Source organism: Sander lucioperca, chromosome 2 (genome assembly GCF_008315115.2).
Source record: "Sander lucioperca isolate FBNREF2018 chromosome 2, SLUC_FBN_1.2, whole genome shotgun sequence".
Taxonomy (NCBI): domain Eukaryota; kingdom Metazoa; phylum Chordata; class Actinopteri; order Perciformes; family Percidae; genus Sander; species Sander lucioperca.
In genome coordinates, this window is record NC_050174.1 from 23,445,795 (window position 1) to 23,469,617 (window position 23,823).

The following is a 23,823-nucleotide window of genomic DNA, read 5'->3' on the forward strand; positions in this document are numbered from 1 at the left end:
ACTAAACAGTTTAAATGATTAGCTAAAGAAATAGAGAAACGGTTAAAATACCTAAACGATGAAATAGTTAGCTAACATTTGAAATAGTTAGCTTTAGTTAGCTAACGTTTGAAATAGTTAGCTAACAGTTTAAATAGTTAGCTAACAGTTGAAATTGTTGTCCAAAAGTGATAGCTTAGAGTAACAGGAGTTAATGGATAAATGGTTAAAAATATTCAGCTTCACTCCATGTAGTAGCAGAATTGCTGACCAAACCAAACCAACTTCAATATTGACAGTTCAATTTTAGGAAATAATTACCAATATCCACTTTTATATAATAAATAGTGTTATCCATTTGAAATATACATTGGGAATTGATGAAGGGATACTTGAGTTCATCTGACAGGGCTGTCGGGGTACCTCAGACCAAAAAGTTTGGGAACCACTGAGGAATGGTGTATCTGCTCATAATCTTTCTGTAACCACATCTCAACAGCTACATACATCACTGAGTCCAACTGCTGGCCTTTATGTTGCAGGTCATGTTGGAGCAAATGCAAGGCCTGATGCACCTCGAACTGTCGGGCTGCAACGACTTCACAGAGGCCGGCCTGTGGTCCAGTCTGAACGCCCGGCTCACTTCCCTCAGTGTCAGCGACTGCATCAATGTGGCGGACGACGCCATCGCTGCTATTTCACAGCTCCTGCCCAACCTATCGGAGTTGAGCCTGCAGGCCTACCACGTCACTGACACGGCCATGGCCTACTTCACAGCCAAGCAGGTAGAGTGTCCTGAGTAGGGTTGGGTACTGAAACCCAGTGCTAATATGTCACCGGTACCTAAAAAAGACCAGTATCTACCGGACCGAATAAAAAACGCAGATTTCTGTGCCTCATTATGGTGCCACTTAAATGCCTGCACTGCTCTCTGATGCTCTGAAACTAACTACCGTTAGTTAGTAGCTGCACCCGGTTACCGACAGCTAGCGTTAAACGGTGTAAAGTGTGAATGTATTTCACTGTAGAGGATTCCAACACTGGTGGTTGTTTTTGTCGTTTAACAGCAATTTACTGGTGAAATAAGTTATTGTTGTTACATTATTAATACATCATTACATTTTTACATCTTTTTATTTATGCTTTTATTTTTATTTTTATTACCAGAATCGGAAAAACCCAAATGATACCCTAGTCCTGAGAGAAACCAGCCTGCTACTTGACTTTACACATTCACACACCTTCATTCTCAAGTATTGGGTTTTTCAGTTGACACACAATATGCTGTTTTTTCCACAAAGCTCTTTTCCTATTATTCATAAACATATTCGTCCAGCCATCTATTAGCTATACATATATATATATATATATATATATACATATTATCATTAGAGGGTCACAGGGGCCTGGAGCCAATCCCGGCTGACATTATGCCAGGTACTGGTTCGGTCGAAACAATCTTAAATAACTTGAAGACATTTTTCATATTAATTAAAGCTGCACTAGGCAATATTTTTATATTACCAACGTGATAAATCATAGTGACAATCTCACAGAGAATTACATCAGTTCCCCTGTACAGTTTGTAGTTTTAGTTTAGTAAAACACTATCAATTAAAAAAGAAATTTATACAATCAATTTTATAAATAATTATAAGGAAGAGGATTAGGGCCACAGGAGAAAAGTTTATTTGAGTTCTTTTCACTTTTGCTAATGTGAAGATGACCAGCAAGTTAAGCATGTTTGATTTAAGAGAGAAATTAAAAGAAATTAAACTTGTCATTGGCCAATGAAAATGAAAATGCATATTGATTTTGGTATTGAGCCTGTATCCAGAAAATGTTTGAACTGATTTATTTTAAGATTCTGAGAAGCCAAGATTTGGAGGTGGCTGGTTTATAAATGGGAAACAAATGGTGCAACAAGTACAGCGTATTCAAAAGTTAGAGAAAGGTCAGAGAGGGCCATGCAGAAGAAGTTTTTGGCCCTGTGTAGAATCACACTTAAAATGCCTGTGATGGGCTCATCCTCAATAATAATGAAGTTGCCCCGGGTTATTATCAATTCCCTTTTATTCACTTACATGATCAAATAAACTATAATTACCTTCCACTCGCAGGGCTACACCACCCACACTCTGCGGCTTCACTCCTGCTGGGAAATCACAAATCACGGTGTGGTTAACATGGTGCACAGCCTCCCCAACCTGACTGCCCTTAGCCTCTCCGGCTGCTCCAAGATCACAGACGATGGTGTGGAGCTGGTAGCTGAGAACCTGCGTAAGCTCCGCAGCCTGGACCTGTCCTGGTGCCCTCGGATCACTGACATGGCCCTGGAGTACATTGCCTGTGACCTGCATAAACTGGAAGAACTGGTGTTGGACAGGTTAGTGTGTTTGTGGTCCTTTCATCCCTGCGGAAAAGCAGATAGAGCCTGATATGTGCAGAGGTGGGAAGAGTTAGGGTTGGGTAGGCTTGTCAGTCATTCAACAGGGCATAGAGAACATTTGTGTGCCTGCCTGTCCCAGAGGAAATGTAACTGCACCGTGACCACTCGTCATTAATACTATATTGCAGCGAACGCTGTCTGCGTGGAGTTTTGAAAAGTGCAACCACACTTGCAACCGCTTAACCGGCATTGCAGTGACTCACTGTGACTTAAACAAACTGCTGAGTCGGCGTAGTTCCGCTCTGTCTGCACCGCAGCACTATGTGTGTGTGCGTGTGTGTCAGAGCCCCGCTCTCTGTCAACATGCACAGCGCTTAACCACTCTCAGGTACCGAAATTTGGCACCGTTTGGTTTAACATGAATTGGTCCTCGGTAGTACCCCAAAAAGTACGGATTTCGGTATCCAACCCTAGGTAGGGTTGCCAAAAAATCAATTAAAAAATAGTCTTTAAAATAATTACCGATTTGAACCCAATGTGTTTCGTCAGATTGGTTTGGGGTGGTGTGAAAGCTCATTCGAACTCTGGTGCAGACCAAACAACCTAACCCTGGTCCGCATTAAAAAACGGGGGTCTCTGTTTGCTTTCAAGTGCACTAGAGCTCAGTCCACTTCAAGTGAGAACGCGATCTGACCAAAATATAGGAAGTGAACCACAAAACAGTGCATTTACTAGTTTTTAATATTTATTTGAAATCTAAATTAATTCAACTTTGCAAACAATTTAAATAAGATTTAAGAAATGATAACTTTCAAAACCGTAACTTATTATGACCACACATTGCTCCTTGTCTATGTGACAACACATCATATTTATAGATCAGAGTGTGTATGTATGTGTTTGAAAGTAGCTATATATATGTATATGTATATACTGCTTTGGTTGAGAAATGCAATAACTTATAGCTTGCCCGACCCTTGATATACTGGAGTGACTAAAGCCGAATTTATGCTTCTGCGGGGGCTCTACGCAGAGCTTATGCAGTAGCCTACGTAAGTGGCCTGAGGTTTATACTTGTGCGCTGGTGTGTCTGCATCGTTCTAGCGTCTCTCTTTAAGAGAATAGCAGGGCCAGTGTGTGTGTGTGTGTGTGTGTGTGTGTGTGTGTGTGTGTGTGTGTGTGTGTGTGTGTGTGTGTGTGTGTGTGTGTGTGTGTATATATGCGTGGGGAGTGTGTGGTAGACCGAGTGAGAGAGTGACGGGGATTAGCTTCGGAGTAGTCTCACATTGCCAGACCTACCTCCACAGCGCTGCGGAGGAAGGTCTGGTCACACAACATGGGAGAAAAAAAACATGCTCTGGTTTATTGCCATTTCTTTAAAACAATCACAATCGTCTTGGGCAGAGCTAAGCGCCGGATGCAGTAACTGTGGCTCTGCAAAATAGCCTCGAGAAGGAACTTGTTTTGGTGAAACGTGCACGTAGGGAGGCGAGCTCTGGAATTAAAATGGCTGTCAAGTGTGTGATGAGAATTAAAAAAAAAAAACAAAAAAAAAAATCGAATCGACCGGAGTTTAGAATGCCAACACAAAAAAAGCAGAAGGTGAGGGTCATCCGTCTGAAAATGAGGGACATCCGGCAGAATCTCTGGTGGCACCGGAACTATCCCGGTGATGAAACTATGTCGATATACAGTAGACTAGCTACAGAGCGAATGCCGACTCTGGAAGCATAGTGTGAGAAACAAAGTGTCTCCCCTGTGCTTTCTGACCACGGTCGGAAAGCTGAAGCAAGAAAAGTTAACCCTCTCTTTGATTTCGTGCTGTTTACGGAGAAGGAGAACTCGGAAATAAATAGGAGGAAATGCGACGCTACCAAGCCACAGCCATGCGGACCAATCACAGTTGCTGCAGTCTGTGTCACCGCTACGTGTAGTTACATTTTTTGAGAGGTGCACGTCAGGCTACAGTTTAGGCTACGGCGTAGGGTCCGTATCTACCAGTGTTGTATAAAGTACTAGTAAGCAATACTTGAGTAAAAGTACAAGTATCGTACTAGAAAAAGACTTTGGTAGAAGTGAAAGTTACCTTTTAGAATATTACTTAAGTAAAAGTCTTAAAGTATCTGATATATACTGTACTTAAGTATCAAAAGTAATTTTCTGATATTTAATGTACTTAAGTATTTGAAGTAAAAGTAAAAAAGTTTTTTTTTAAAAAAGCAAGCAGTTAGAACTTTTATTGTGAACTTTATTGTGGCTTTCTTATAGTAAAGCATAAAGCATATTCAGGGTTCCCATATCTTCTTAATCATCCGGTAGGAAGAATCTTTCATTCCAATGTACAGAAACATTTCTTGCAAATACGGCCATGGGTGTATTACGTTATCTTCACCACTACCCTGTTCACCGAGTTCACCACTATCGTCGGGGTGGTCGTCTACGATAACGGGAGGTCCTCCAGTAGGTGCTCGTGCTTCCATGGCGGTTTCAGTTGTGCGTCCTCCTCCTCCTTTAGCAACAAACAAGCGCTGAAATAGAACGCGCGGCGTGCGGAGCGTGCGTAATGCAATCTAGGAGCAGTGATTCGCCAAACCTCCCTTATTGCAGTCGCACACATTTCTTCTAATTTTATTTTTTTAGTAACGAGTAACGAAGATGCTTAGTGGAAATATAACGGAGTAAAAGTATACATTTTATCTAGGAAACGTAGTGGAGTAAAAGTGAATGTTGACATAAATTTAAATAGCGAAGTAAAGTACAGATACGTGAAATTTCTACTTAAGTACAGTAACGAAGTATTTGTACTCCGTTACATTACAACACTGGTATCTACACATACCTACGTACGTACCTACGGCGTGGATTTAACGCAGAAGCATAAATTGGGCTCAACTCATGCTCAACATGTACATTAGATACACAGAAGACAACCCCGTACTAACATAACAGAGACTGTGTCATTATAATACATTGCAGTGCTGCAGATGGGAAAATCACAGTGAGGTGTGTTCCAAGGTAGCAGCACTCTGTAATGATGAAGAAGACACTTCTGCTGAGCTCAGTTTAAAACAGTGGACTTGCTCATCAATTCTTCTCGCTGCCTTCTTTAGCAGCAAGGCTGCAGGGTGGAGCTGCAGGGAGGAGGTGCAGGGACACATTGGACTGAAGAATTTATATCCAAATGTTGATACGTTTTTAAAAAAAGAAAATCATGTCACTCTTATGTAGATACCTTCAAGTAAAGTGTTACCAAATGTTTTCTTTCCAAAAGCAGTTGATTTGATATTGACGTTTATTGAAAGATGATGGCAATAATGACATCGGCTATGATGCACTCTGCCACATCTAAATGTTGACATCATTAAAGCCCTGCAATATATCAGTAAGCTGATATGTGCTGACTTTGGCTTGGGATACAATGGCCACTCTATTAGGGACATGTTTCTAGTTCTGGATAGGACCCATTTGCCCACAGAACTGCCTGGATTCTTTGAGGCATGGATTGAAAGATGTATGGGAAACATTGCTGCTCTGAATCTCCTGTTCCATGTCATCCCCAAGATGCTCTATGAAACTGAGATCTGGTGACTGTGAAGCTATGAGAGTACACTTGAACTCGAGCTGGACAATACGGCAAACATTTTATCAGTCGATAATGATATATGTTATGACATAAATCGAGTCAGTGTTTTCTGTTGCTTCCCAGATTTCCTTGAGCTGAAAGAGTTTTACATCACCACCCTCAAATATAATATTGCTTTTTGTTTGTTTGACTGGTGGAACTTGCGAGAAGCAATCATTCTACCTCTCTAGCACCACACATAGTGCTTAATATTACGTTTTTTTCATGTTTGTGGAGGGTAACTTTGACCCCTTGAGAGAGGTTAGGGTTAGCCGGGAGATTTTTTAACCATTTTAAAATTTAGATACTTTTAACATTTAGAAATTCTGTTTCATAAAGGAGTTTTAAATAAGGCCGACCTAAGTTTCCAGGCAAACTTAACCGTCCAAATAGCCTGGTTCTGGTAGGGTTAGTTTTCAGACATAGCATCAGCTCAGGCAGTGTTACAATCAATCTGCCAGACTAAAACGCAGTGTCTGAAGGTTCCTCCTTACTGCTGCACTGTAAACATGAGTACATGTCAAATTCAACACATTTTGACATAGGCTGCACTTATTATGTACTTAAAATGTAATATATTTATTTAGTCTAAAGATCTGTCTAAAGATCTGCACAGTATTTCAGTTCAAATGTGTGCTAAGTGTTGAGTATATACAGTAGATATTGGCAAATGTTAGCAACTATGCAAATGGTAATGGCAGTATATAAAGAGCAGTCTGTTACTGTTGAGAGTGTGTCAAAGCTGACCAGTTTCCACCAGTGTTTCTCAATGCATCAGTCACAAAAAACCGGAAAGATCATACATCACTTAGGTGTGTTGTTGTGTACTGTGTCTACTTTTAGGTGTGTGCGGATCACAGACACTGGGTTGGGCTACTTGTCCACCATGTCATCATTAAGGAGCCTCTATCTGCGCTGGTGCTGTCAGGTAACACAAAACACACACGCACACACACACACACACACACACACACACACACACACACACACACACGCACATACACACAATCCCACACTGCATGTTCTTGCATTTTAGACAAACACGTTTCACTACTCATCATTTAGCACCCAAGATTCCAGGCTGTTAAAAAACAACTTGGCAATGTACTTGAAAAATATCTGAGAAATTACTAGCAAGAAATACAAATCTCCAACGTCTGTTAGATAACCATGGAGCGTGCTGAGTATTGTCATTTTTCTGTGGCACATCCTTATTCACAAACTTTATATCTGCACCCCAATTTGTAGTCAGGCTCTAAGAATAGCAAAAAGAAGTCAGTATTGCTGGTTTCATCCAACTCTCATATTCTGGACTATGATAAACACGGCAGCCTTTGTTTGTATTGATTTATCTATGGAATGAAAAAAATCCAGTCTTGTAACTTGCTTGTGCCCCTGCAATCCATCCCAGTTCACATCCAGAATTGCTCAATGGTATTGCAGTTTCAGCTCTGAAAAGTCTGTACTGCAATATCTCACAACAATCATGTCACATTGACTAAACTTACAGTAATGCAGTCCTAATGTTCATTATAAGAGATTGCAACACTAAGTTCAGAGTCTGCTAATTTATTTTACAACATGCACACATTTGTTTACTAAAGATGATAATTGCAAGAAAATAGCCTCGACTTTAATGCATTAGTGATTTATTCATATAAAAACAATTGTTCTTTCACCTGTCAGTCACACAGTCACAATGACTAGCGTTTCTCATATATAATTGAGAGTGTGTGTGTGTGTGTGTGTGTGTGTGTGTGCAGGTACAGGATTTTGGTCTGCAGCATTTGTTTGGAATGAGGAGTCTTCGCCTACTGTCTCTTGCAGGTATGATTTATCTTATACAGAAAGTGCTTCCTGCTATTATGTGTATATTATGTATCTATACAGTATGTACTATTACTATGTGACCTGTCAACATAATAACATTCATCTTTAAAATCTTTGTTGTGCTCGCATGCATTAGATAATGAGTAACAAAGCAAGAACATATTGTGTGTATATATATATATATATATATATATATATATATATATATATATATATTGCCTTATATTGCCATCTAGTGGCGATCCACTGATTTAGAAGTACAGGGCCTAGATCAGTTTAATTCATAATTTCATTTATAGTGTCAAATCACAATAGGAGTTATCTCAGGACACTTTACAGATAGAGTAGGTCTAGACCACACTTTACAAACTAATGACCACGTCTCGTCCCGACAAAAGCATTGCCTAAAATTGGTTTCAACCTTGCACAGAAGATATCTCATGTTCTAATGCTTAGATAGCGATGAACCCATGGCCGTTCCTCTACTGCTACCTGCAGGGCTAAATAGCAGATGGGTCACATTGGCATTTTGTAGCTTCGGTTGAATTCAATAAAACTGACCAATGGGAAAAGCAAATATTTTATATTTGGTCATAGAAATTGGATACACTTTAGAGCTGAAAGTTGATTGATTAACTAGCAACAAAACAACAAAATAATCTGCAAGTGTAAATGAAAATCAATGAATTATTCAAGTCATCTTTCAAGCCGAATGCAAACGTTTCCTAATTCCAGCTTCTAAATTGTGAGGTTTTGCTGCTTTTGTTTCTCTTCTATGATAGTATACTGAACATTTTTAGATTTTGGACTGTTGATGTGACAAAACACGACATATGACGATGTCATATTGTGACATTTTATGACAAAAGATAAATCGAATAATCGAGTAATTAGCATACAAACTGATAATGAGGAAAATTTGTGGTTGAACTGGAGATCAGGATTATTATAGTAAATTAAAATGAAAATAAGCAGTGAAAAAAATATCTTTTTAATAATCTAATAAAAAACTAATAAAAATAAAAATAATCATTTCAGTTTTAGTTTTTTAGCTGTAATATTTCACTACTGAAAAAAAAAAAAAGACATTTCCGTCAACTCTCGTTGTGACATTGAACCACAGAAATTGAACGGACTTGGCACAAGATGGAGCCAGTGGTGTAGTCTAATGTATTGTAGTGGGTAGTAGTGGGGCATATCAAAGCGTGGGGGTCTGGGTGTCCTCCCCCAGGGTTATTTTGAACGTCAAAGACAAATTTCCTCCATTCTGATACACTTTTATGCACCAATTTATGGTGGGAATACCTTTATGTATCCTATGAGAAGGAAAACACAGATGGCATTCAAAATATATCAAAAATATAATGGAATATAAAGCAGTAAGGGGGCTTTCACATCAGGGACCTGAGCCTGGATCACAAAAGTTGACCCCAAAGCAATGAGGAAAAATAAAATAGTCTACTTATATCTGTCTTAAATGTGTGGTGAAGGGAGGATACTGGTGTTAGTGTAGGCGGAGCATTTGGGCCCGCGGTCGCTACGCTCACACTATACGTACAGCAGGGCGATGAAAGATGAGAAAGGTCTCTCTGCATGTTCTGCAGCGTTAGTTTAGTTTGCTGTCACGTTACTCGACCCCGTATTTGTGAATACAAATATCTGAAGTTCTGTCACAAAAATATGTTGTTACGTATCATTGCACATTTTTATGTGGGTATATGGTAATCCTGGAGATGGCTTAGGGGGTATACTGCGTATACCTGCGTATCACGTAGACTACACCACTGGATGGCGCTGTGCTGTAACTGCTTCACATAGGACACTAAAGTATAGTGCTACAGAATGATTCAACCCTAAACATCAAGGCTACTCTCTAACAATGTTTTTTGTATATGTAGCTACATACTAAAATACCTATAGCTCACCCAGTAGAGCAGAAATCTTCAACAGGGGCTCCTCCGAGTTGCTGCAGGGGGGCTGCCAAATTATTTTAAAAATATGTTTTTTAAAGTTTCTTTTTTTTTTTTTTTTATTAAAAATATACATTAATATGAATCCAACATATCAACAGATGAATTGGCCAATTTCTAAAAAAAACATACAGTTTATGTTTACATATTGAAGATAATCTTACTACATAAGGTAGCCACTATGATAGCTGTACAGTTAGGGTTAAAGGTTCATACATGATGTGCAAATAATATCCATTTGTTTTCATCCAATCGGCCCATTTTAACATGCAACTCAGTTGGTTACAATATATGCAGTAGGGGGTCCCTACTCGATCCCTGGTCTAAAATAACGTTGAAGACCCCTGCTGTAGAGCAGGGGTCACCAAGCTTTTTGAAACTGAGAGCTACTTCATGGGTACTGAGTCATACGAAGGGCTACCAGTTTGATACACTCTTCTGAAATAACAAATTTGCTCAGTTTGCCTTTAGTTATATATGATTATTAATACTCATCTATGTGAAGACACTGATTACGTTAATGATTTCTCACAATAATTATCAACAATGACTTAACAAGGTGGGGAACAGATAATGTCAATATTCAATTTTCATTTTTAGAACAGGCCTGAGGGCTACTCATGTGGTCCTTGGGGGCTACCTGGCACCGTGTTGGTGACCCCTACTGTAGAGTATGCGCCCCACGTAGGCTGAGTCCTTGGCAGCGGTCCGGGTTCAAATCCTACCCGCGCTCCCTTTGCCGCATGTCCCCCCCCCCCCCCCCATCCCCTTTCCTGTTTTCAAGCTATCTTATCAATTAAAGGCCAAGAAGCCACAAAAAAAAAAAAAAAAATATTAAATATATAAAAACTAAAACTAAACCTTTCTGAAAAACTAAACTAAGACTAGCAAACATACTCTGAGAACTAACTGAAATAAAATGAAATCCAAAAGTCAAAGCTAAAATAAAATCTAACTGTAATTCAAAACTATAATAACCTTTGTAACGTTTGGGCTCGATCAACAGCCGTTTCACTGTTACCCAGCCCCCAGCTGACTGTTGTCCCCCCCCCTTCTGTGCCCCCCAGGCTGCCCCCTGCTGACCACCACCGGCCTGTCAGGCCTCATCCAGCTGCAGGAGCTGGAGGAGCTGGAGCTGACCAATTGCCCCGGAGCCACCGCCGAGCTCTTCAAATATTACTCGCAGCACCTGCCCCACTGCATGGTCATCGAGTAAGACCGCTGAGCCACCCACCCACCGACCGACCGACCGACCGACCGCCATACTTCTAACCTTCCTCCTCCTTACTCTTCCTCAGTCTTTTTCTCAAATTGCTAGCTAGGAGACTGAATGCTCCGACCGTACCACACCCTTCCTCATCACCTGCCCCCCACCTTCCCCCGCCCGTTTCCCTCCACACCCCATTGAGTAGTCTGACCCACAGGCGGACAGCGAGGCAGGAAGGCAGACGATGGTACATGCCACACCCAGAGGATTATGGGATGGCATTCAAGCTTCATTTAAGAAGGATGCCGGAGGGAAGAGCTTGGTGTGACGTCTTGTCCGACAGCAAGTTCCTTTTTCAGAATCAACAAAAATTTTTTTTTTTTGTTTACGGAGGAGATCTTCTCTAAAGACTTTGATGATTTTTTTTTTTTTAGCTGAATGGATACTGAAGGGAGTGACATGCACATATCCAGAGGAATTAGGAAAAGGGACTTTTGTGTTTGAGCTGATATAGTGGAACTCAGACATGCGCTCGTACACTGTAAACACACTCACACACATACTGTATATGGTAAGTGAAGTCCTCAAGACCACGAGTACTGACGTTTCTATTTCCATCACTCGGTGTAATATAACGCTGTTATTTTTTTCTCAGAAGGTATCAAAGGTTCCGTTTTCTCTTGTTTAGAGAGAGACACCATATGCCAGCTGGAGAAACAGGACTCAAAGAGAACTAAAGACGTGAATGACAGGGATGGAACTTCTCTCTCTCTCTCTCGCTCTCTTTTTCTCCCTCCCTCCCTCTGTGTGTGAAGTGTGTGTCATGGACTCACAGGTTCCCGTCTTTTTGGGATACTGCCACCTTTTTTCCATTTCCGTGTCTTATCAGGAATACAAAAAAAAGTGAAGAAAATTTGAAAAACAGCAGTTTACATTTTTTTGTGTTGGAGTTGATTGGCACATTGTTTCACTCCCCCCAACCCCCCTTCTCTTCTTCATTTGTTGTACACATATTATTTATTGTAACAGATCTGGAGGATAAGCTGTCGTAAACTGTGAATGTTGTGTTTTTAAAGGGAAAATGAGGCGGTGCAACATAAACAAGCAGCCAGTCAAATGGAAAGCAGAGTGTGCAGGAGGCATCCGACTTCAATGCTGCAGAGTTTCTGCTGAGGATGAAATGCGTTTCTCTCAAATGATAATTCGAAAATAATCCTGAATAGAAAACAATGCGACTGTGGGGCTTAACATGACAGTGATGACTTGATACTTCTGGACTCAAACTAATGACTAACTTTGTTAGTTAGCTGGGAGAGTTTTGCGAGCAACCTTTCTGTTGGTGAGGTAGTTTTATCCAAATTGGGGGGAAACCTCTTCTTCCTCTTCTCTCCATCTTTTACATGCTGACAAAAAACAACAACATGATGTTTAGTGTTTGAGTTTGAACTCGTGTGGTTCTCCAGCTGCGGAAGCGTTGTGTGATTGCCTTGGCGAAAGTCAGGTTACTTTAAAGGTAAAAAGGGAGGCTCTGGGATTTCAGTATTGAATATATAAGCCGTTTTTACAATGTCCACTACAGGCCAGGGGACAGAAAGCAACAGGAGCTAAGGGCTCTTGCAATGTGGCAATTTTTAAAAGATGATTTAGTTTGTGGGAGCTTTACAAATGTTCCTACAAACCCAGAGTCAGAGAAACTTATGAATGGCCTTCTTGAACGTTGATGTTTTGAAATCATGTTTAGCCGAGCTTAGCTCAATTAGTTGATGTCAATGGACTCACGTTGCAGCTCCTTTCAGCCCCCTCGCCCTACAACCCATGGCTGGTCTCCACACTAAATGTTTGAACTGTAACTGAAGATTTACAATTGTCATTTACATTGTAATGTTCCTAATATCACTGCTAACTGATAGGGAGTTTATATGAAACTTAAAACTGCAAATTGCCTTTTAAAGGCAAACCAGCCATGGAGGTAAATAAAATGTGAGCAAAATAACCCTAAATAAGCTGCCATCGTTCAGGAATATATGCTTTTGTTGCTTTTCAACCTGTTCACTCACATTTTATTTGTTCACTGGCCCGATGGGAAATGTTTGATGTAACATCTGTCTTCTTGAATGATATGTGTAGAGCATTATCGCAGTAGCTTTCAGATTTGCTCAGTCCCCTTCTGTTGGGCGAGTCGGGAGGAAACCAGCCTATCCAGGGTTAAAGCCAGAACTGCTGTACTGAAACAGCATCACACACAACAGTTCAAAAATATTGAAGTGTATGTAAACCTTAAGCTTAGAAAGTTGATGTGGACTAATACAGCACATAGCACATCTGACGGAAATCTACAACCTGTTCTCACTCCCAACTCGGCTAATACTGATGCTGCCGACGCAAAAATCACCCTTTAGCGTCTGAATGGAACGCACTGGACAGAGTAGCAGAGCAGCAACTCCGCGGCGCAGGTAAGGGCTTTTTACACGGGGAGCAACACTTGGCCTGCGTAGTCGCGTGGATCCGCGAGGTCCACTACGCGGTCTACTAGGTCAATGCTCCGCGATTAAATGCCAGGCGATCAATGTGTGGTAACCATGGAGATTCTGTGCACTACTGTAGCCCTGCCGTACAAGTGAATGACATCAGCTGTGGTATCATATATCCCTAATCATAGGTTGATTCATTACAAATGGTTGTAATCCTAGTCTTTCCTAACCACTGTTACTGTTGATAGCTAAAGTTAGCTAAATTAGCATAGTCATAACTAGACGTTACCCAAATCGCTCCCCGTGTGAAAAGCCCTTTAGATGACGTAGTATTAAGAGTGACAGAGAGTAGTATGAAAGACAGGAAATCCGTGTTCGAAAGGTTGGTTGGGGTGGTGGATGGGTCAAACAACACAGGACTTTCACCCAGGAGACCGGGTTCATGTCCCGTTCGTGTCCCGCATGTCACTTAAATGTACGTCCCAACCCAGAGCGTCAAAAAGTGATGCCAAGAGTCCCGAACAAGTGCGTCTACAGTAAATATGACGCTAAAGGAGACTTTTTTGCGTCCATAACAAGCACCAAAGATACCTGACCAAGCGATGAAGCGATGGGAGTGAGAATGTGTTGAAATCTACTATGGAGCCTGTTGTGGGGGATAGCTCTTACTTATGCTCCAGCCTTTAGTTGTATTAGTAATAATGACACTGCAAACACAAAGCTACAACAAAACGCAAAGAGACACTAGCAGCAGGGTGATCACACAGGTTGTAAACACACCAAACCAAACCCAAGTTGTAAGAAATCCTATTTTTTCTTAGACCTTAGATACCACATCCATAAACTGAGCTAAGCGTTGGATTCAACATGCCTTTGTGCTGGGAAACCTGGCACCGACTCTGGGTAGGACGGCAATATAGTAAAGTTTCCCATAAACCAAAGTATTTATTTAACAAGGAGTAAGTTATTGATGTGACAAAGGAAAAACTAATCATTTTTAAAGTAGGGCTGTGCGATATGAGCAAAATATGTGATAACGTTATTGAATATCGCGATATCGATACTACTTGCGATAAATGAACAGATATTAAAGTGTACGCAGTTCTGTATTTCTGCTGCTTTCAGCATTCTGCAAAAATACAACAAGCTGCTTGTGGAATTTAAAACAAATGAAAGGAAATCCTTTTCAACGTTCTTTTATTGAACAAATTGAACATTGAAGTATTTGAAAGGCAGCACTAAAAAAAGAATGACACATACATTTTTAAAGTGCAGTTTTCTACTGACGTTTTCTTTCAACTAACACAGAAGATCTTTCGGGATATGCCGCAGCCTTTCGCAATGTGTATATTGCATATATACAACATATTGTGCAGCCCTACTTTAAAGCCAGTAGTCATGTTTCTTTCCCGTGCTCATCTGATATTAAAAGGAAATGAACGTTGAGCCTTTGTGCAGCGTTTTGCCTCTTGTGTGTCCTCAGATGTGCTGACTGCCAACTGAAGGGGTTGGATCAGTGTCAGCCAGTATTAGGTTGTGCCAAATGCATCTGCAGCAGCGCGGAAAATGTGTCTGGCTGCCTCTAGCTGATCGCTGACTACACGGAGTGTGTACTGTATACGGACATGGCAGACCATGCATGTGTTTAGTTGGTCTGCGTTGTGTTTCAAGAAGGCTCATTTCAGAGGTCGTTCTGAATCTCTTCATTGTACATAAGTATATTTATTTATTTATCTATTTATTTAAATTAATTTGTGTCTCATTTACGTGGTTTATTTATTGAAGAGACTTTCTTCAGAGGATTTTGTTTTATGGAACTTCAAATTTGGGCCTGAATTAACTGAATTAACTTGATTGCTGTTTTTATTATTATTATTATTATTATTATTATTTTTATTTTTCTGACATTTCAGACCCCTAAGTGAAATAATCTATTTATTACACATTTAACATACACTCTTTCAGACACCAGTGACCATTACCATCATTAACTGACTTCAAGTTTTTAAATTGTCATAATGCGCAAGAGTATATTTCCCTCTGTGCGTGTGTGTCAACTTTGTATTGCTGTTGGGTCATTAAGAATAAGGAAGCAAACAGTGGTGACACGTTATACTTACTGTCATTGTCCTGAATGTGGAAATACAGAGTATGATATACATAAAAGCATTTGAAGTCTGAGATTGGCCCCTGTCATTGCTAAGCAATGTTTACACTGTCTACTAAGATGACAAGGGACAAGATCTCGGAAGTTGAGGATGCTATGGAAGCTTATTTCTGACAAGACTAATGAAAATAAAAACAAACAAATTGAAAGGGTAACTTTGTTGTTTTTTTTTCAACCTGGACACTATTTTCCTATTTTTTTGTGTCTAAGTGACTGATGGGAACAACAATCTTTGACATTGGTCCAGTATTAAGAGAGATCGCTGCAGTCGGCAGCGGCAAAACAAGCTACAATGTAACGTTAATGGCAATAGCACTTCAATTTACGTCCACAAAAAAGTGCTTGTTTTGCCACTGACAGGCTCAGATTATTATTCTAAGTGACAACACTATGGATCCCTACAGAGGTTGAGTAAGATTATTTTTGTTTAACATGAAACAGCCCCGAAATCCCTAACTAAATAAAACTATCAAAAGCCGTCTTGGTTTGTCTTTCCACTGTTCCAACAAACACCACTCTGGTTTGGTTGAAATAAACCATTCATTCACCCACTTACATGTGGAAATATGCTATATAATAATATACGATGCACATTTGCCGTATATGATTACATTACAGCCCGGTGACAACGTTATTTAGGAGCAATTCCTGAAGCAATTTCAAAGATTTTTGTTCACATCAGTCACTTAGACACCAATGCTTGAAAAAATAGGGGCAGGTTGAAAAAAACAAAAACCCGAAATCACCCTTTAAAGTTTTGATCATAATCCAGCAAGCTAGCTTTAGCAGTAGCTCTGCGCTCACTTGCTATGGTTTGTGAGAGTTTAAGATTGTTAGGCAGAATAATCCCTAAAAACAGATGTGTTCTGCACAAACAGCTCTGTTCCTGCACTCTCAAACACAGACTCACACTTTGATAACTCATCTCTTTCAGTAGTTTTTGCTTTTAATGAGCTTCCAAAGGATTCACATGTAAGTTTACATATCATGAACTCTAACATGCACAGTCATGCATTTCTCAGCTACAAACAATTAACAACAAACCTTTCTAAAAGGTACATGATATGAGGTACAATTTCTAAGGTAAATAATTCCGTTCACCTCTATTACTGTCTACAGTCTTTGGTCTACATCTGTCACCATTTTGTTACAACCCTTGTACAGCACAACTGTAAGTAAGCAGTAAAATAAATACTGACAGTTTACCGATAATGTTGAAATTGGCAGAACGTGTGTGCTCTTTCAGTTTCAGTGTGTTTAGCCAACCTGTGCCTGTACTGATCTTACTTTGACTGAAGACCATCTTTGCACTAATGACCAGTGGCTTTAGTGCTTTGGTACCTGCAGATGTTCTACACCATTTGGAAAAAAAAAAAAAAGCATTGACTCATATCAACATCACACCAACATGTCTGTTAAGGGGCCTGAGCCACATGAAGTCAACAAGTGGTTGGGATTTCTGCTAACAATGGAAATGAACTGATGATGTGTAAAGCTGTGCTGTTCACACATGCATATGTTAGTATTTTCAATGGCAAGATGAAATGTTGCAAATAAGGATGGCTCCGTTCACAGTATGTATTATTAGTTTTCCTGCAGCTCTTCAGCAAATAAAATGTAACGTTGTAAAGTACGGGGTGGACTATAACAAACACATTAATTACACATAGACTGATAATATGTATCTTTTGACAAAACACCCTTAACTCAAGGTCCATTTAATGTAAAGTACACGTTTTTTTCTGGCGCTCTCAACCACATCAGCTTAATAACATGACCCAGGTATGCACTAAACTCTGGTTCACAGTAGTCTATATCCACGACGTTCCACTTCCGGGATTTCTCCGGTGCCGCCGGAAATTCCGCCGGATGTCACTCTTTTCAGCCGGATGTCCGTCCCCTTCCTGTTTCTTTGTGTTGGTGTTCTAAACTCTGGTGGATTTCTGAGGACTATGGTTAACTGCTCCTCAGATCTCTGCAGGGTAAATCCAGACAGCTAGCTAGACTATCTGTCCAATCTGAGTTTCCTGTTGCACGACTAAAACTACTTTTGAACATACACGTTCCACCAAAACAAGAGGCTATTTTGCAGCGGCGCCATCATCGTGTCCGGGGCTTAGCACCGCCCAAGAGGATTGTGATTGGTTTAAAGAAATGCCAATAAACCAGAGCGCGTTTTTCTCCTATCCGGCAATGCTGTATGCACTAGCCAGACCCTCCTCCGCAACGCTGTGGAGGAAGGTCAGGCTATGCGAGACTAGGTTCACAGTGAACCGGGTACCTGGACACCTGCGTCCAGCTGACAGGAGCGTAAAGACCACAGTGTAGGATACACACTCACAGACCCCACTTTAACCACCACTTACAAAATAAAGATCAGTGGTGAGGACTCCTATACAGAGCAAAGCACCTTGTCAGTGAAGAGGAGGATAGACAGAGAGAGCATTAAAAGGTTCGAGCTGTACTCCAAAATAACAAGTACAAGGAGTGGATAATGAAAATTCTCCCCCAATTTGAGACCAGAACGAACATTGATAACTTGTGTCAGTGACTACCTAGTCTAGCATTTCCATACCTATCTCAACAGCGCTGTGGAGTAAGGTCTGGCTTCACCACACATACATTCTAGGATAGGAGAAAAAAACGTCTCTTCTTGGGCGGCGCTAAGCTCCGTACGCAGCGATGGTGACTCTGCAAAATAGTCTCGGGAAGGAACTTCCCAACTTGGGTGGAACATTTGCACCGCGCAAAAGTAAACGCCACATACAATATTAAATTAAGTTTTCACACAATGCAGTAACGTGAGCTATTTAAATTAGCTGGATACATGGTTAAACCTTATTTGCTCTTAACAGTGTATCACCGTACTTCGTCCACAGCAATCCCACCAAATCAGTCCGAAAACGTCCCAGTTAGAGAGGAAATGCCGGACACATAATCCATGTAAATCTTTACAATCATTCCCTAAAAGAACCTAGCAGGCCTGCCTTGTTGCACGATCCACATTTTCTTAAAAACTTGCCATTTTCAGCGTGTAGCTTGCTAGAAGTTTGTTCTTGTTTCCTGTAGCAAAGGGATTTTGAGAACACACAGAGAGCAGAAGGTGAGGGTCAAAGCCTGACCACCAGAAATGTCAAGAACATCTAGTCAATTTACTTTATTCACTTACCAAAAACCATTCAACGCCACACCTTTAGATCCCAGCGGCTACAACCTGAAGACAGGACACCCCTGAGAGGAAGACGACTGAAGTGCTGTATGACATCCAACCCAATCACCAGCAAGGAACGTTCACAATGGACAATTCTGCAAAACTCAAGAATATGTTCTGTGTTTTCCAGCGGAGAAAAGTAACTAAGTACATTTACTCAAGTACTGTACTTAAATACAAATTCGAGCTACTTCATTTTATAAAGCTTTATACTTCTACTACACTACATCTCAGAGGCAAATATTATACTTACTACTATACTTCACTACATTTGTCTGACAGCTTTAGTTACTACTTATTTTTGACATTAAATATTATCATAACCTTCCTGTCCAGTGAAAACTATAAAAAAAAAAGGAGATTTTTAAACAGATGTTGGATGCCCAGTGGAATTAGACAGGTTGATTGGTCTTTGTTTCCTCTAAAGGCACTGACACACCAACCCGATTATCGGCCGTCGGACAGTCTGGCGAGGTCGGTGACTCGAGTCTGTTCGATGTGCTCTGTGCCGTCATCAGTCGGAGGAGCCGTCAGCGTTCATTTTGGCCGATTTGACTTGTTGAATTGGCCAGTGGGCAGTCGGACTCAATGACCAATCTGATAGGTGGAGTGAAAAACTGGAGCTGACAACGGCAGTATCTTCTTATTACTAGCCATCGTATTTTCTTCCGTTCAGCGAGTAATGACAACAACGATCCTTCTTGACTACTATCAACACTCTCTGATGAAAACAATGACTGACGACAGCGTGCTCTGTGTTTACGAGGTCTAGAGAGATGTTCAGTCATTTCTGGTTTTCATTTTTTGGGCGACAATACAGATTAGTGCCGCCTGCTGTTATGGAGACGTATTACGTCTCGTGCACGTACAGAACGTACACTCAAGTCAGCGTCACTTCGGTGTGTTCCGAGGCACTTTTTTGACCTCAGGGAGCCGACTGATCAGTCCGACTGGCTTTTCTGCCGACGGTCGGTCTTCAGGTTGCTGTGTCAGAGCCTTAAAACCGCCTATGGGGAGAATGAGGCAACATGTGTGTCCCAAAAAGGATACCATAGCATCAACATCCAAGCCATAGGGTATCATAATAAGATGATGAGGCATTCAATAGCAAAGTGGCCTGGCTCAACTCATGATGCTTTCGTATTTTACGCAAGGCAGTATTTTTATAAAGTTCCCAACTGAACAAGAACCATATGATCTTCATTTCAGCGCCTTCCAGTAGACCTTATCCTACTAAATATAAAATTATTTACAGTATAAGCCTGACTATTTACTAACGTTATTTAATATCTAATTTTAAAAACTTTTAAGGCCTTGATTTACGCCACCTCGAATTCACAAACCTTCAAGGATTTCAAAAGGAACCATATGTTACGGGGCCATGTCTGAGGTGGCTGGCAGCGAGTTGCATCTTTATTAGAACATAATGGGAACAAAAACTGGAAAAACAAGACATCTTGATTAGTCATAGCAGGAAAAGCACAAGCTGAACTAATAACACTGAAGATGGCTCAGTTCCAAAACGTTACCAGTGGAAACACTGTCATGCCTATTTACTTTGAAAGAGCAACGACCAATGGGGAAACTCCAACACTCAACCCACCAATGGTGGAACTTGATCACTTACTCTGTAAGTCAGGGACTTTCACATGTATAGGGCTTGCCCCTGCGATCCAGCCAAAAAAGTGAGATCATTTTAGTGTAAGAATAAAAAAATGTTTTTGCATGCAGCCCATTGTGTGCCAGTAATGTGTTTTGATATCTGTATGGGTAGGAGCAGGAACTCATGATGACTCTCAGGTGAACCCTCTGTAAAATGAAAGGGAGGTGCAGTAGATTGTCATCATTTATAAGATATTTTATGGCCCTCTTTGGTAAAAAGGTCAAATAAAGGAGGTGTCACATCACCACCTTTTCAGTGCCACCACTTTATTAAACATACTCAAAGGGCACAAAATGAAACCCAGTAATTACAATGAAACTATATTAAACCAAAGCAAAATAACAAAACTAAAAACAGCAACGTCACAGCAAGCTGCCAGCTCCTTTTCCATTCTCTCCTCTCATGAACGCACTTTCACATCTCAGCCTCTCTAACTGGAACCTACCACATGCACAGGTGCAGAACTGCAGAACTATTTTACCTATTCTCCTCCACCTCCAGATTGACCAGCCCCTCCCTGCTGAGAGGACCTGATCAAGCAAAGCTGCATGTACTCTCATTAGGTGCATCTCACTTGCCTTATTTGATAGCTCCTGGCTTCTCGGTCCTCGGCTGAACCGGAAGTTGTTCTGTCCCTCCTCGGTGAAGGCCGTCTCAAAGCTCTTATTCCTGCCCCGAGGAGCGAGGATCGAACATGGAGGAGGGATCTACGAGGAGCTATGAGCGAGGAGGGATCTCCGAGGAGCTATGAGCGAGGATACAGAGAACAGCCTTTCTGGAAGCCGTGCAGCTGAAATCCATTGCCAACTCTGCCCACACAGCTGACCATTTCATGTGATGCTTCAGAGGAAAGGACGTCTCATCCCTTTAAAAACACATTTCCTCATTTCCTCTCTCCTCCTGTGATTTCCTCCGTCTCTCCCATGCTTCCTCGGTGGGATGGACTAAGATGCAAGGAAGGGAAGCAAGTGAAGGAAACATGGATGCAATTTAGGGGAAGTGAGAAGCACCTCTTAATTGAGCTGGGGAGCAGCAGATCTCCCCCCTACCAGAACCAGAACTAAAATACTATAAACCTATAAACCAACTAAGCAGGCTTGTGTCATTTATAGACATCAGATGATAACATATCGAATAAACTGAAACATTATAATGCAATGAAGGATTAAGCAGACACAAAACACTGTAAATGTTGGGAACAGGTTCTAGTAAAAAAAGAAGAAAGACAGCCTTTTTACAGGACGTCTGCCTTATTATAATATACATGTGGAACTAGTGATGTAGAAGGTGGGTTCCAAATCCACCACAACTGTTTAGAAAAAACTCAGGAGCAGCACATCTCATTTCACATAGACCTACGTGAAGAAGGTTTGGGGAGACTTAGATGACTTACATAGGAGCATTTATTGGCTCAATCCCAAAGTGAGCCCTGAGGACTAAGGACTAAAGACTCATAGACCTAATTGATCTCAGGTGCTAAGTGAGTGAGTGTGTGAGGCCACATGGGCTCAGATAGGTATGAATGGGATTGGGACAGCACTTCACGAGATCACGTTACCTCGGCGACGTTTAATAACAAAGATGTTGCTGACACTTGCCGGTTTGGGAATTTTCATTTTAAGTTTGTTGCTTTCCACACGGTCAAGGCACAGGAGACGGCTGCCTGATTCCAAATTTTTTCAAACTCTTGTTTTACAAGCTGGACAACAGGTTGGTCTGTGTTCCGTGGTCGTGTATCGTGCTGATGTTTACCTTTGTAATTCCCGGATTTCCCTATGGTCTCCGCGGTAAACATCACAACGCTTTGAACTGTGGATAATTCCCTTTGGTGAAGTCTGCATCGATGCAGACTCACGGAAAGGGCTCGGTAAGTGTGTACTCAAACCCTCACGCCCTTTGAAATTCGACACTGGGACAACCCTAAGCCCTTACGAATTTCGCGAGAATGTGTCCGTGAGTCTGTGAGTCCGGACTTTGGGATTGGGCCAATGAAAGGAGACAACTAAGGTAGACATTACAGTTTAACCACGGTGTGTTATCATGCAGTCAGCAGTAACCGGGTTAAGTGAATAACCGGGTTATGCCAGTTCTCCCCGTATACATGAGCGGGGAAGAATGGGAGTAACAGGAGTAACTCTACCTCCGGTACAGTAGGTGGCGCTCTGTCAACACACAACTGGATTTTTCTTCCGGTTGACCTACAGCTTGTCAAATTACACAGACCGGCCACCAAAATTTGTAAAATTTAACAACTTAATGTTTCATTTGCACACTCTTATCAGGGTAGGAAAAGCACAGTGTTCTCGCCAGATGACTGACGACTTGTTCGGCTCATTATATCTAACCAGTGTCGGGTGGAATTAGCAAAGCGTTAGCTAACTAACGACGTTAGCCAGCTGCCGCAGCGGGGGCTGCTCGGTTCCTCCACTTTTTTGCCGAGACACAGCGTTGACAGCTCCGGAGATGGACAATCTGTTTAGCCATCTCACGATGTCTGCTATTGCCTCGGCGGGGAGTAAAACAGACGGACCGCAGGGTCTTTGCTGCCGATGGACCGCCGCTGATTCGGGCATTGCGGTTTTGTTGTATGGTATCATAGCAACGACTACAACTCACAGCGCTGACAGATTCTTTCCGGTTCAAAAACCCCTCCAGTGAGTGGGGATGGGCAGTTGGATCATGCGCATACACTTAAACCGACCATACTCCGTTTAAGGTGTATACATGGAGGGATACCCGGTTACTGAAGGAGTTCTCTAAGTCTGTTAACCAACTTTGGAATTGTAATTAATTACTTTCCTGCAATTTTCACGCTTTGCAAAGTCCTCCAGTGGGCCTGATTGGACTCTTTGGCGGGCCGGTTCTGGCCCACAGGCCGTATGTTTGACACCCCTGATCTAGATGACAGACAGTGAACAGGGGTTCTTTGGAGGCCCCTGGAATAGCTGTCTAATGTGGGCAGCCTAAATCAGTAGGTTTAATTACAATGACTTCACACTGGACTGAGAAGGTGACAAGTATTTAATTGTAAATCAACAGTGTTAACATGTGTATCATTAATACTATAAAAAAGACAATAATCATACAGGAACTGTTAGTACATGCTGAGTATAAAATACAAGGGTGTGAGGATGACACAGAGGTTCAGGACACAGAGCAGAGCTGAGAGGTAAGAGGACAGTAACACTGGATGTCTGACATGCAGAACCATGGGATCAGAACCAGAAGTGAATTGGGACTGTGGAGGGTCTGGTGTCACTGTAGATGATAGGTGGCTTCAGACAGAAACTGACATTTTGGATACCAGTAGGTTG

The 23,823-nt window shown here is 41.4% G+C and overlaps 1 protein-coding gene across 2 annotated transcripts in view; it reads left to right on the top strand.

The window, feature by feature from the left end:
- fbxl16 (F-box and leucine-rich repeat protein 16) overlaps positions 1 to 12,924 on the top strand; it is a 35,100-nt gene extending 22,176 nt beyond the window's left edge. For both annotated transcript variants that reach the window (XM_031292607.2, XM_035995104.1), the window contains 5 exons: positions 522 to 764; positions 2,100 to 2,365; positions 6,834 to 6,918; positions 7,754 to 7,817; positions 10,858 to 12,924. In XM_031292607.2, coding sequence (XP_031148467.1) covers positions 522 to 764; positions 2,100 to 2,365; positions 6,834 to 6,918; positions 7,754 to 7,817; positions 10,858 to 11,006 — 807 coding nt within the window. In that variant the 3' untranslated portion in view covers positions 11,007 to 12,924. The remainder of the gene's footprint in view (positions 1 to 521; positions 765 to 2,099; positions 2,366 to 6,833; positions 6,919 to 7,753; positions 7,818 to 10,857) is intronic.
- The last annotated feature ends 10,899 nt before the right edge of the window (positions 12,925 to 23,823 follow it).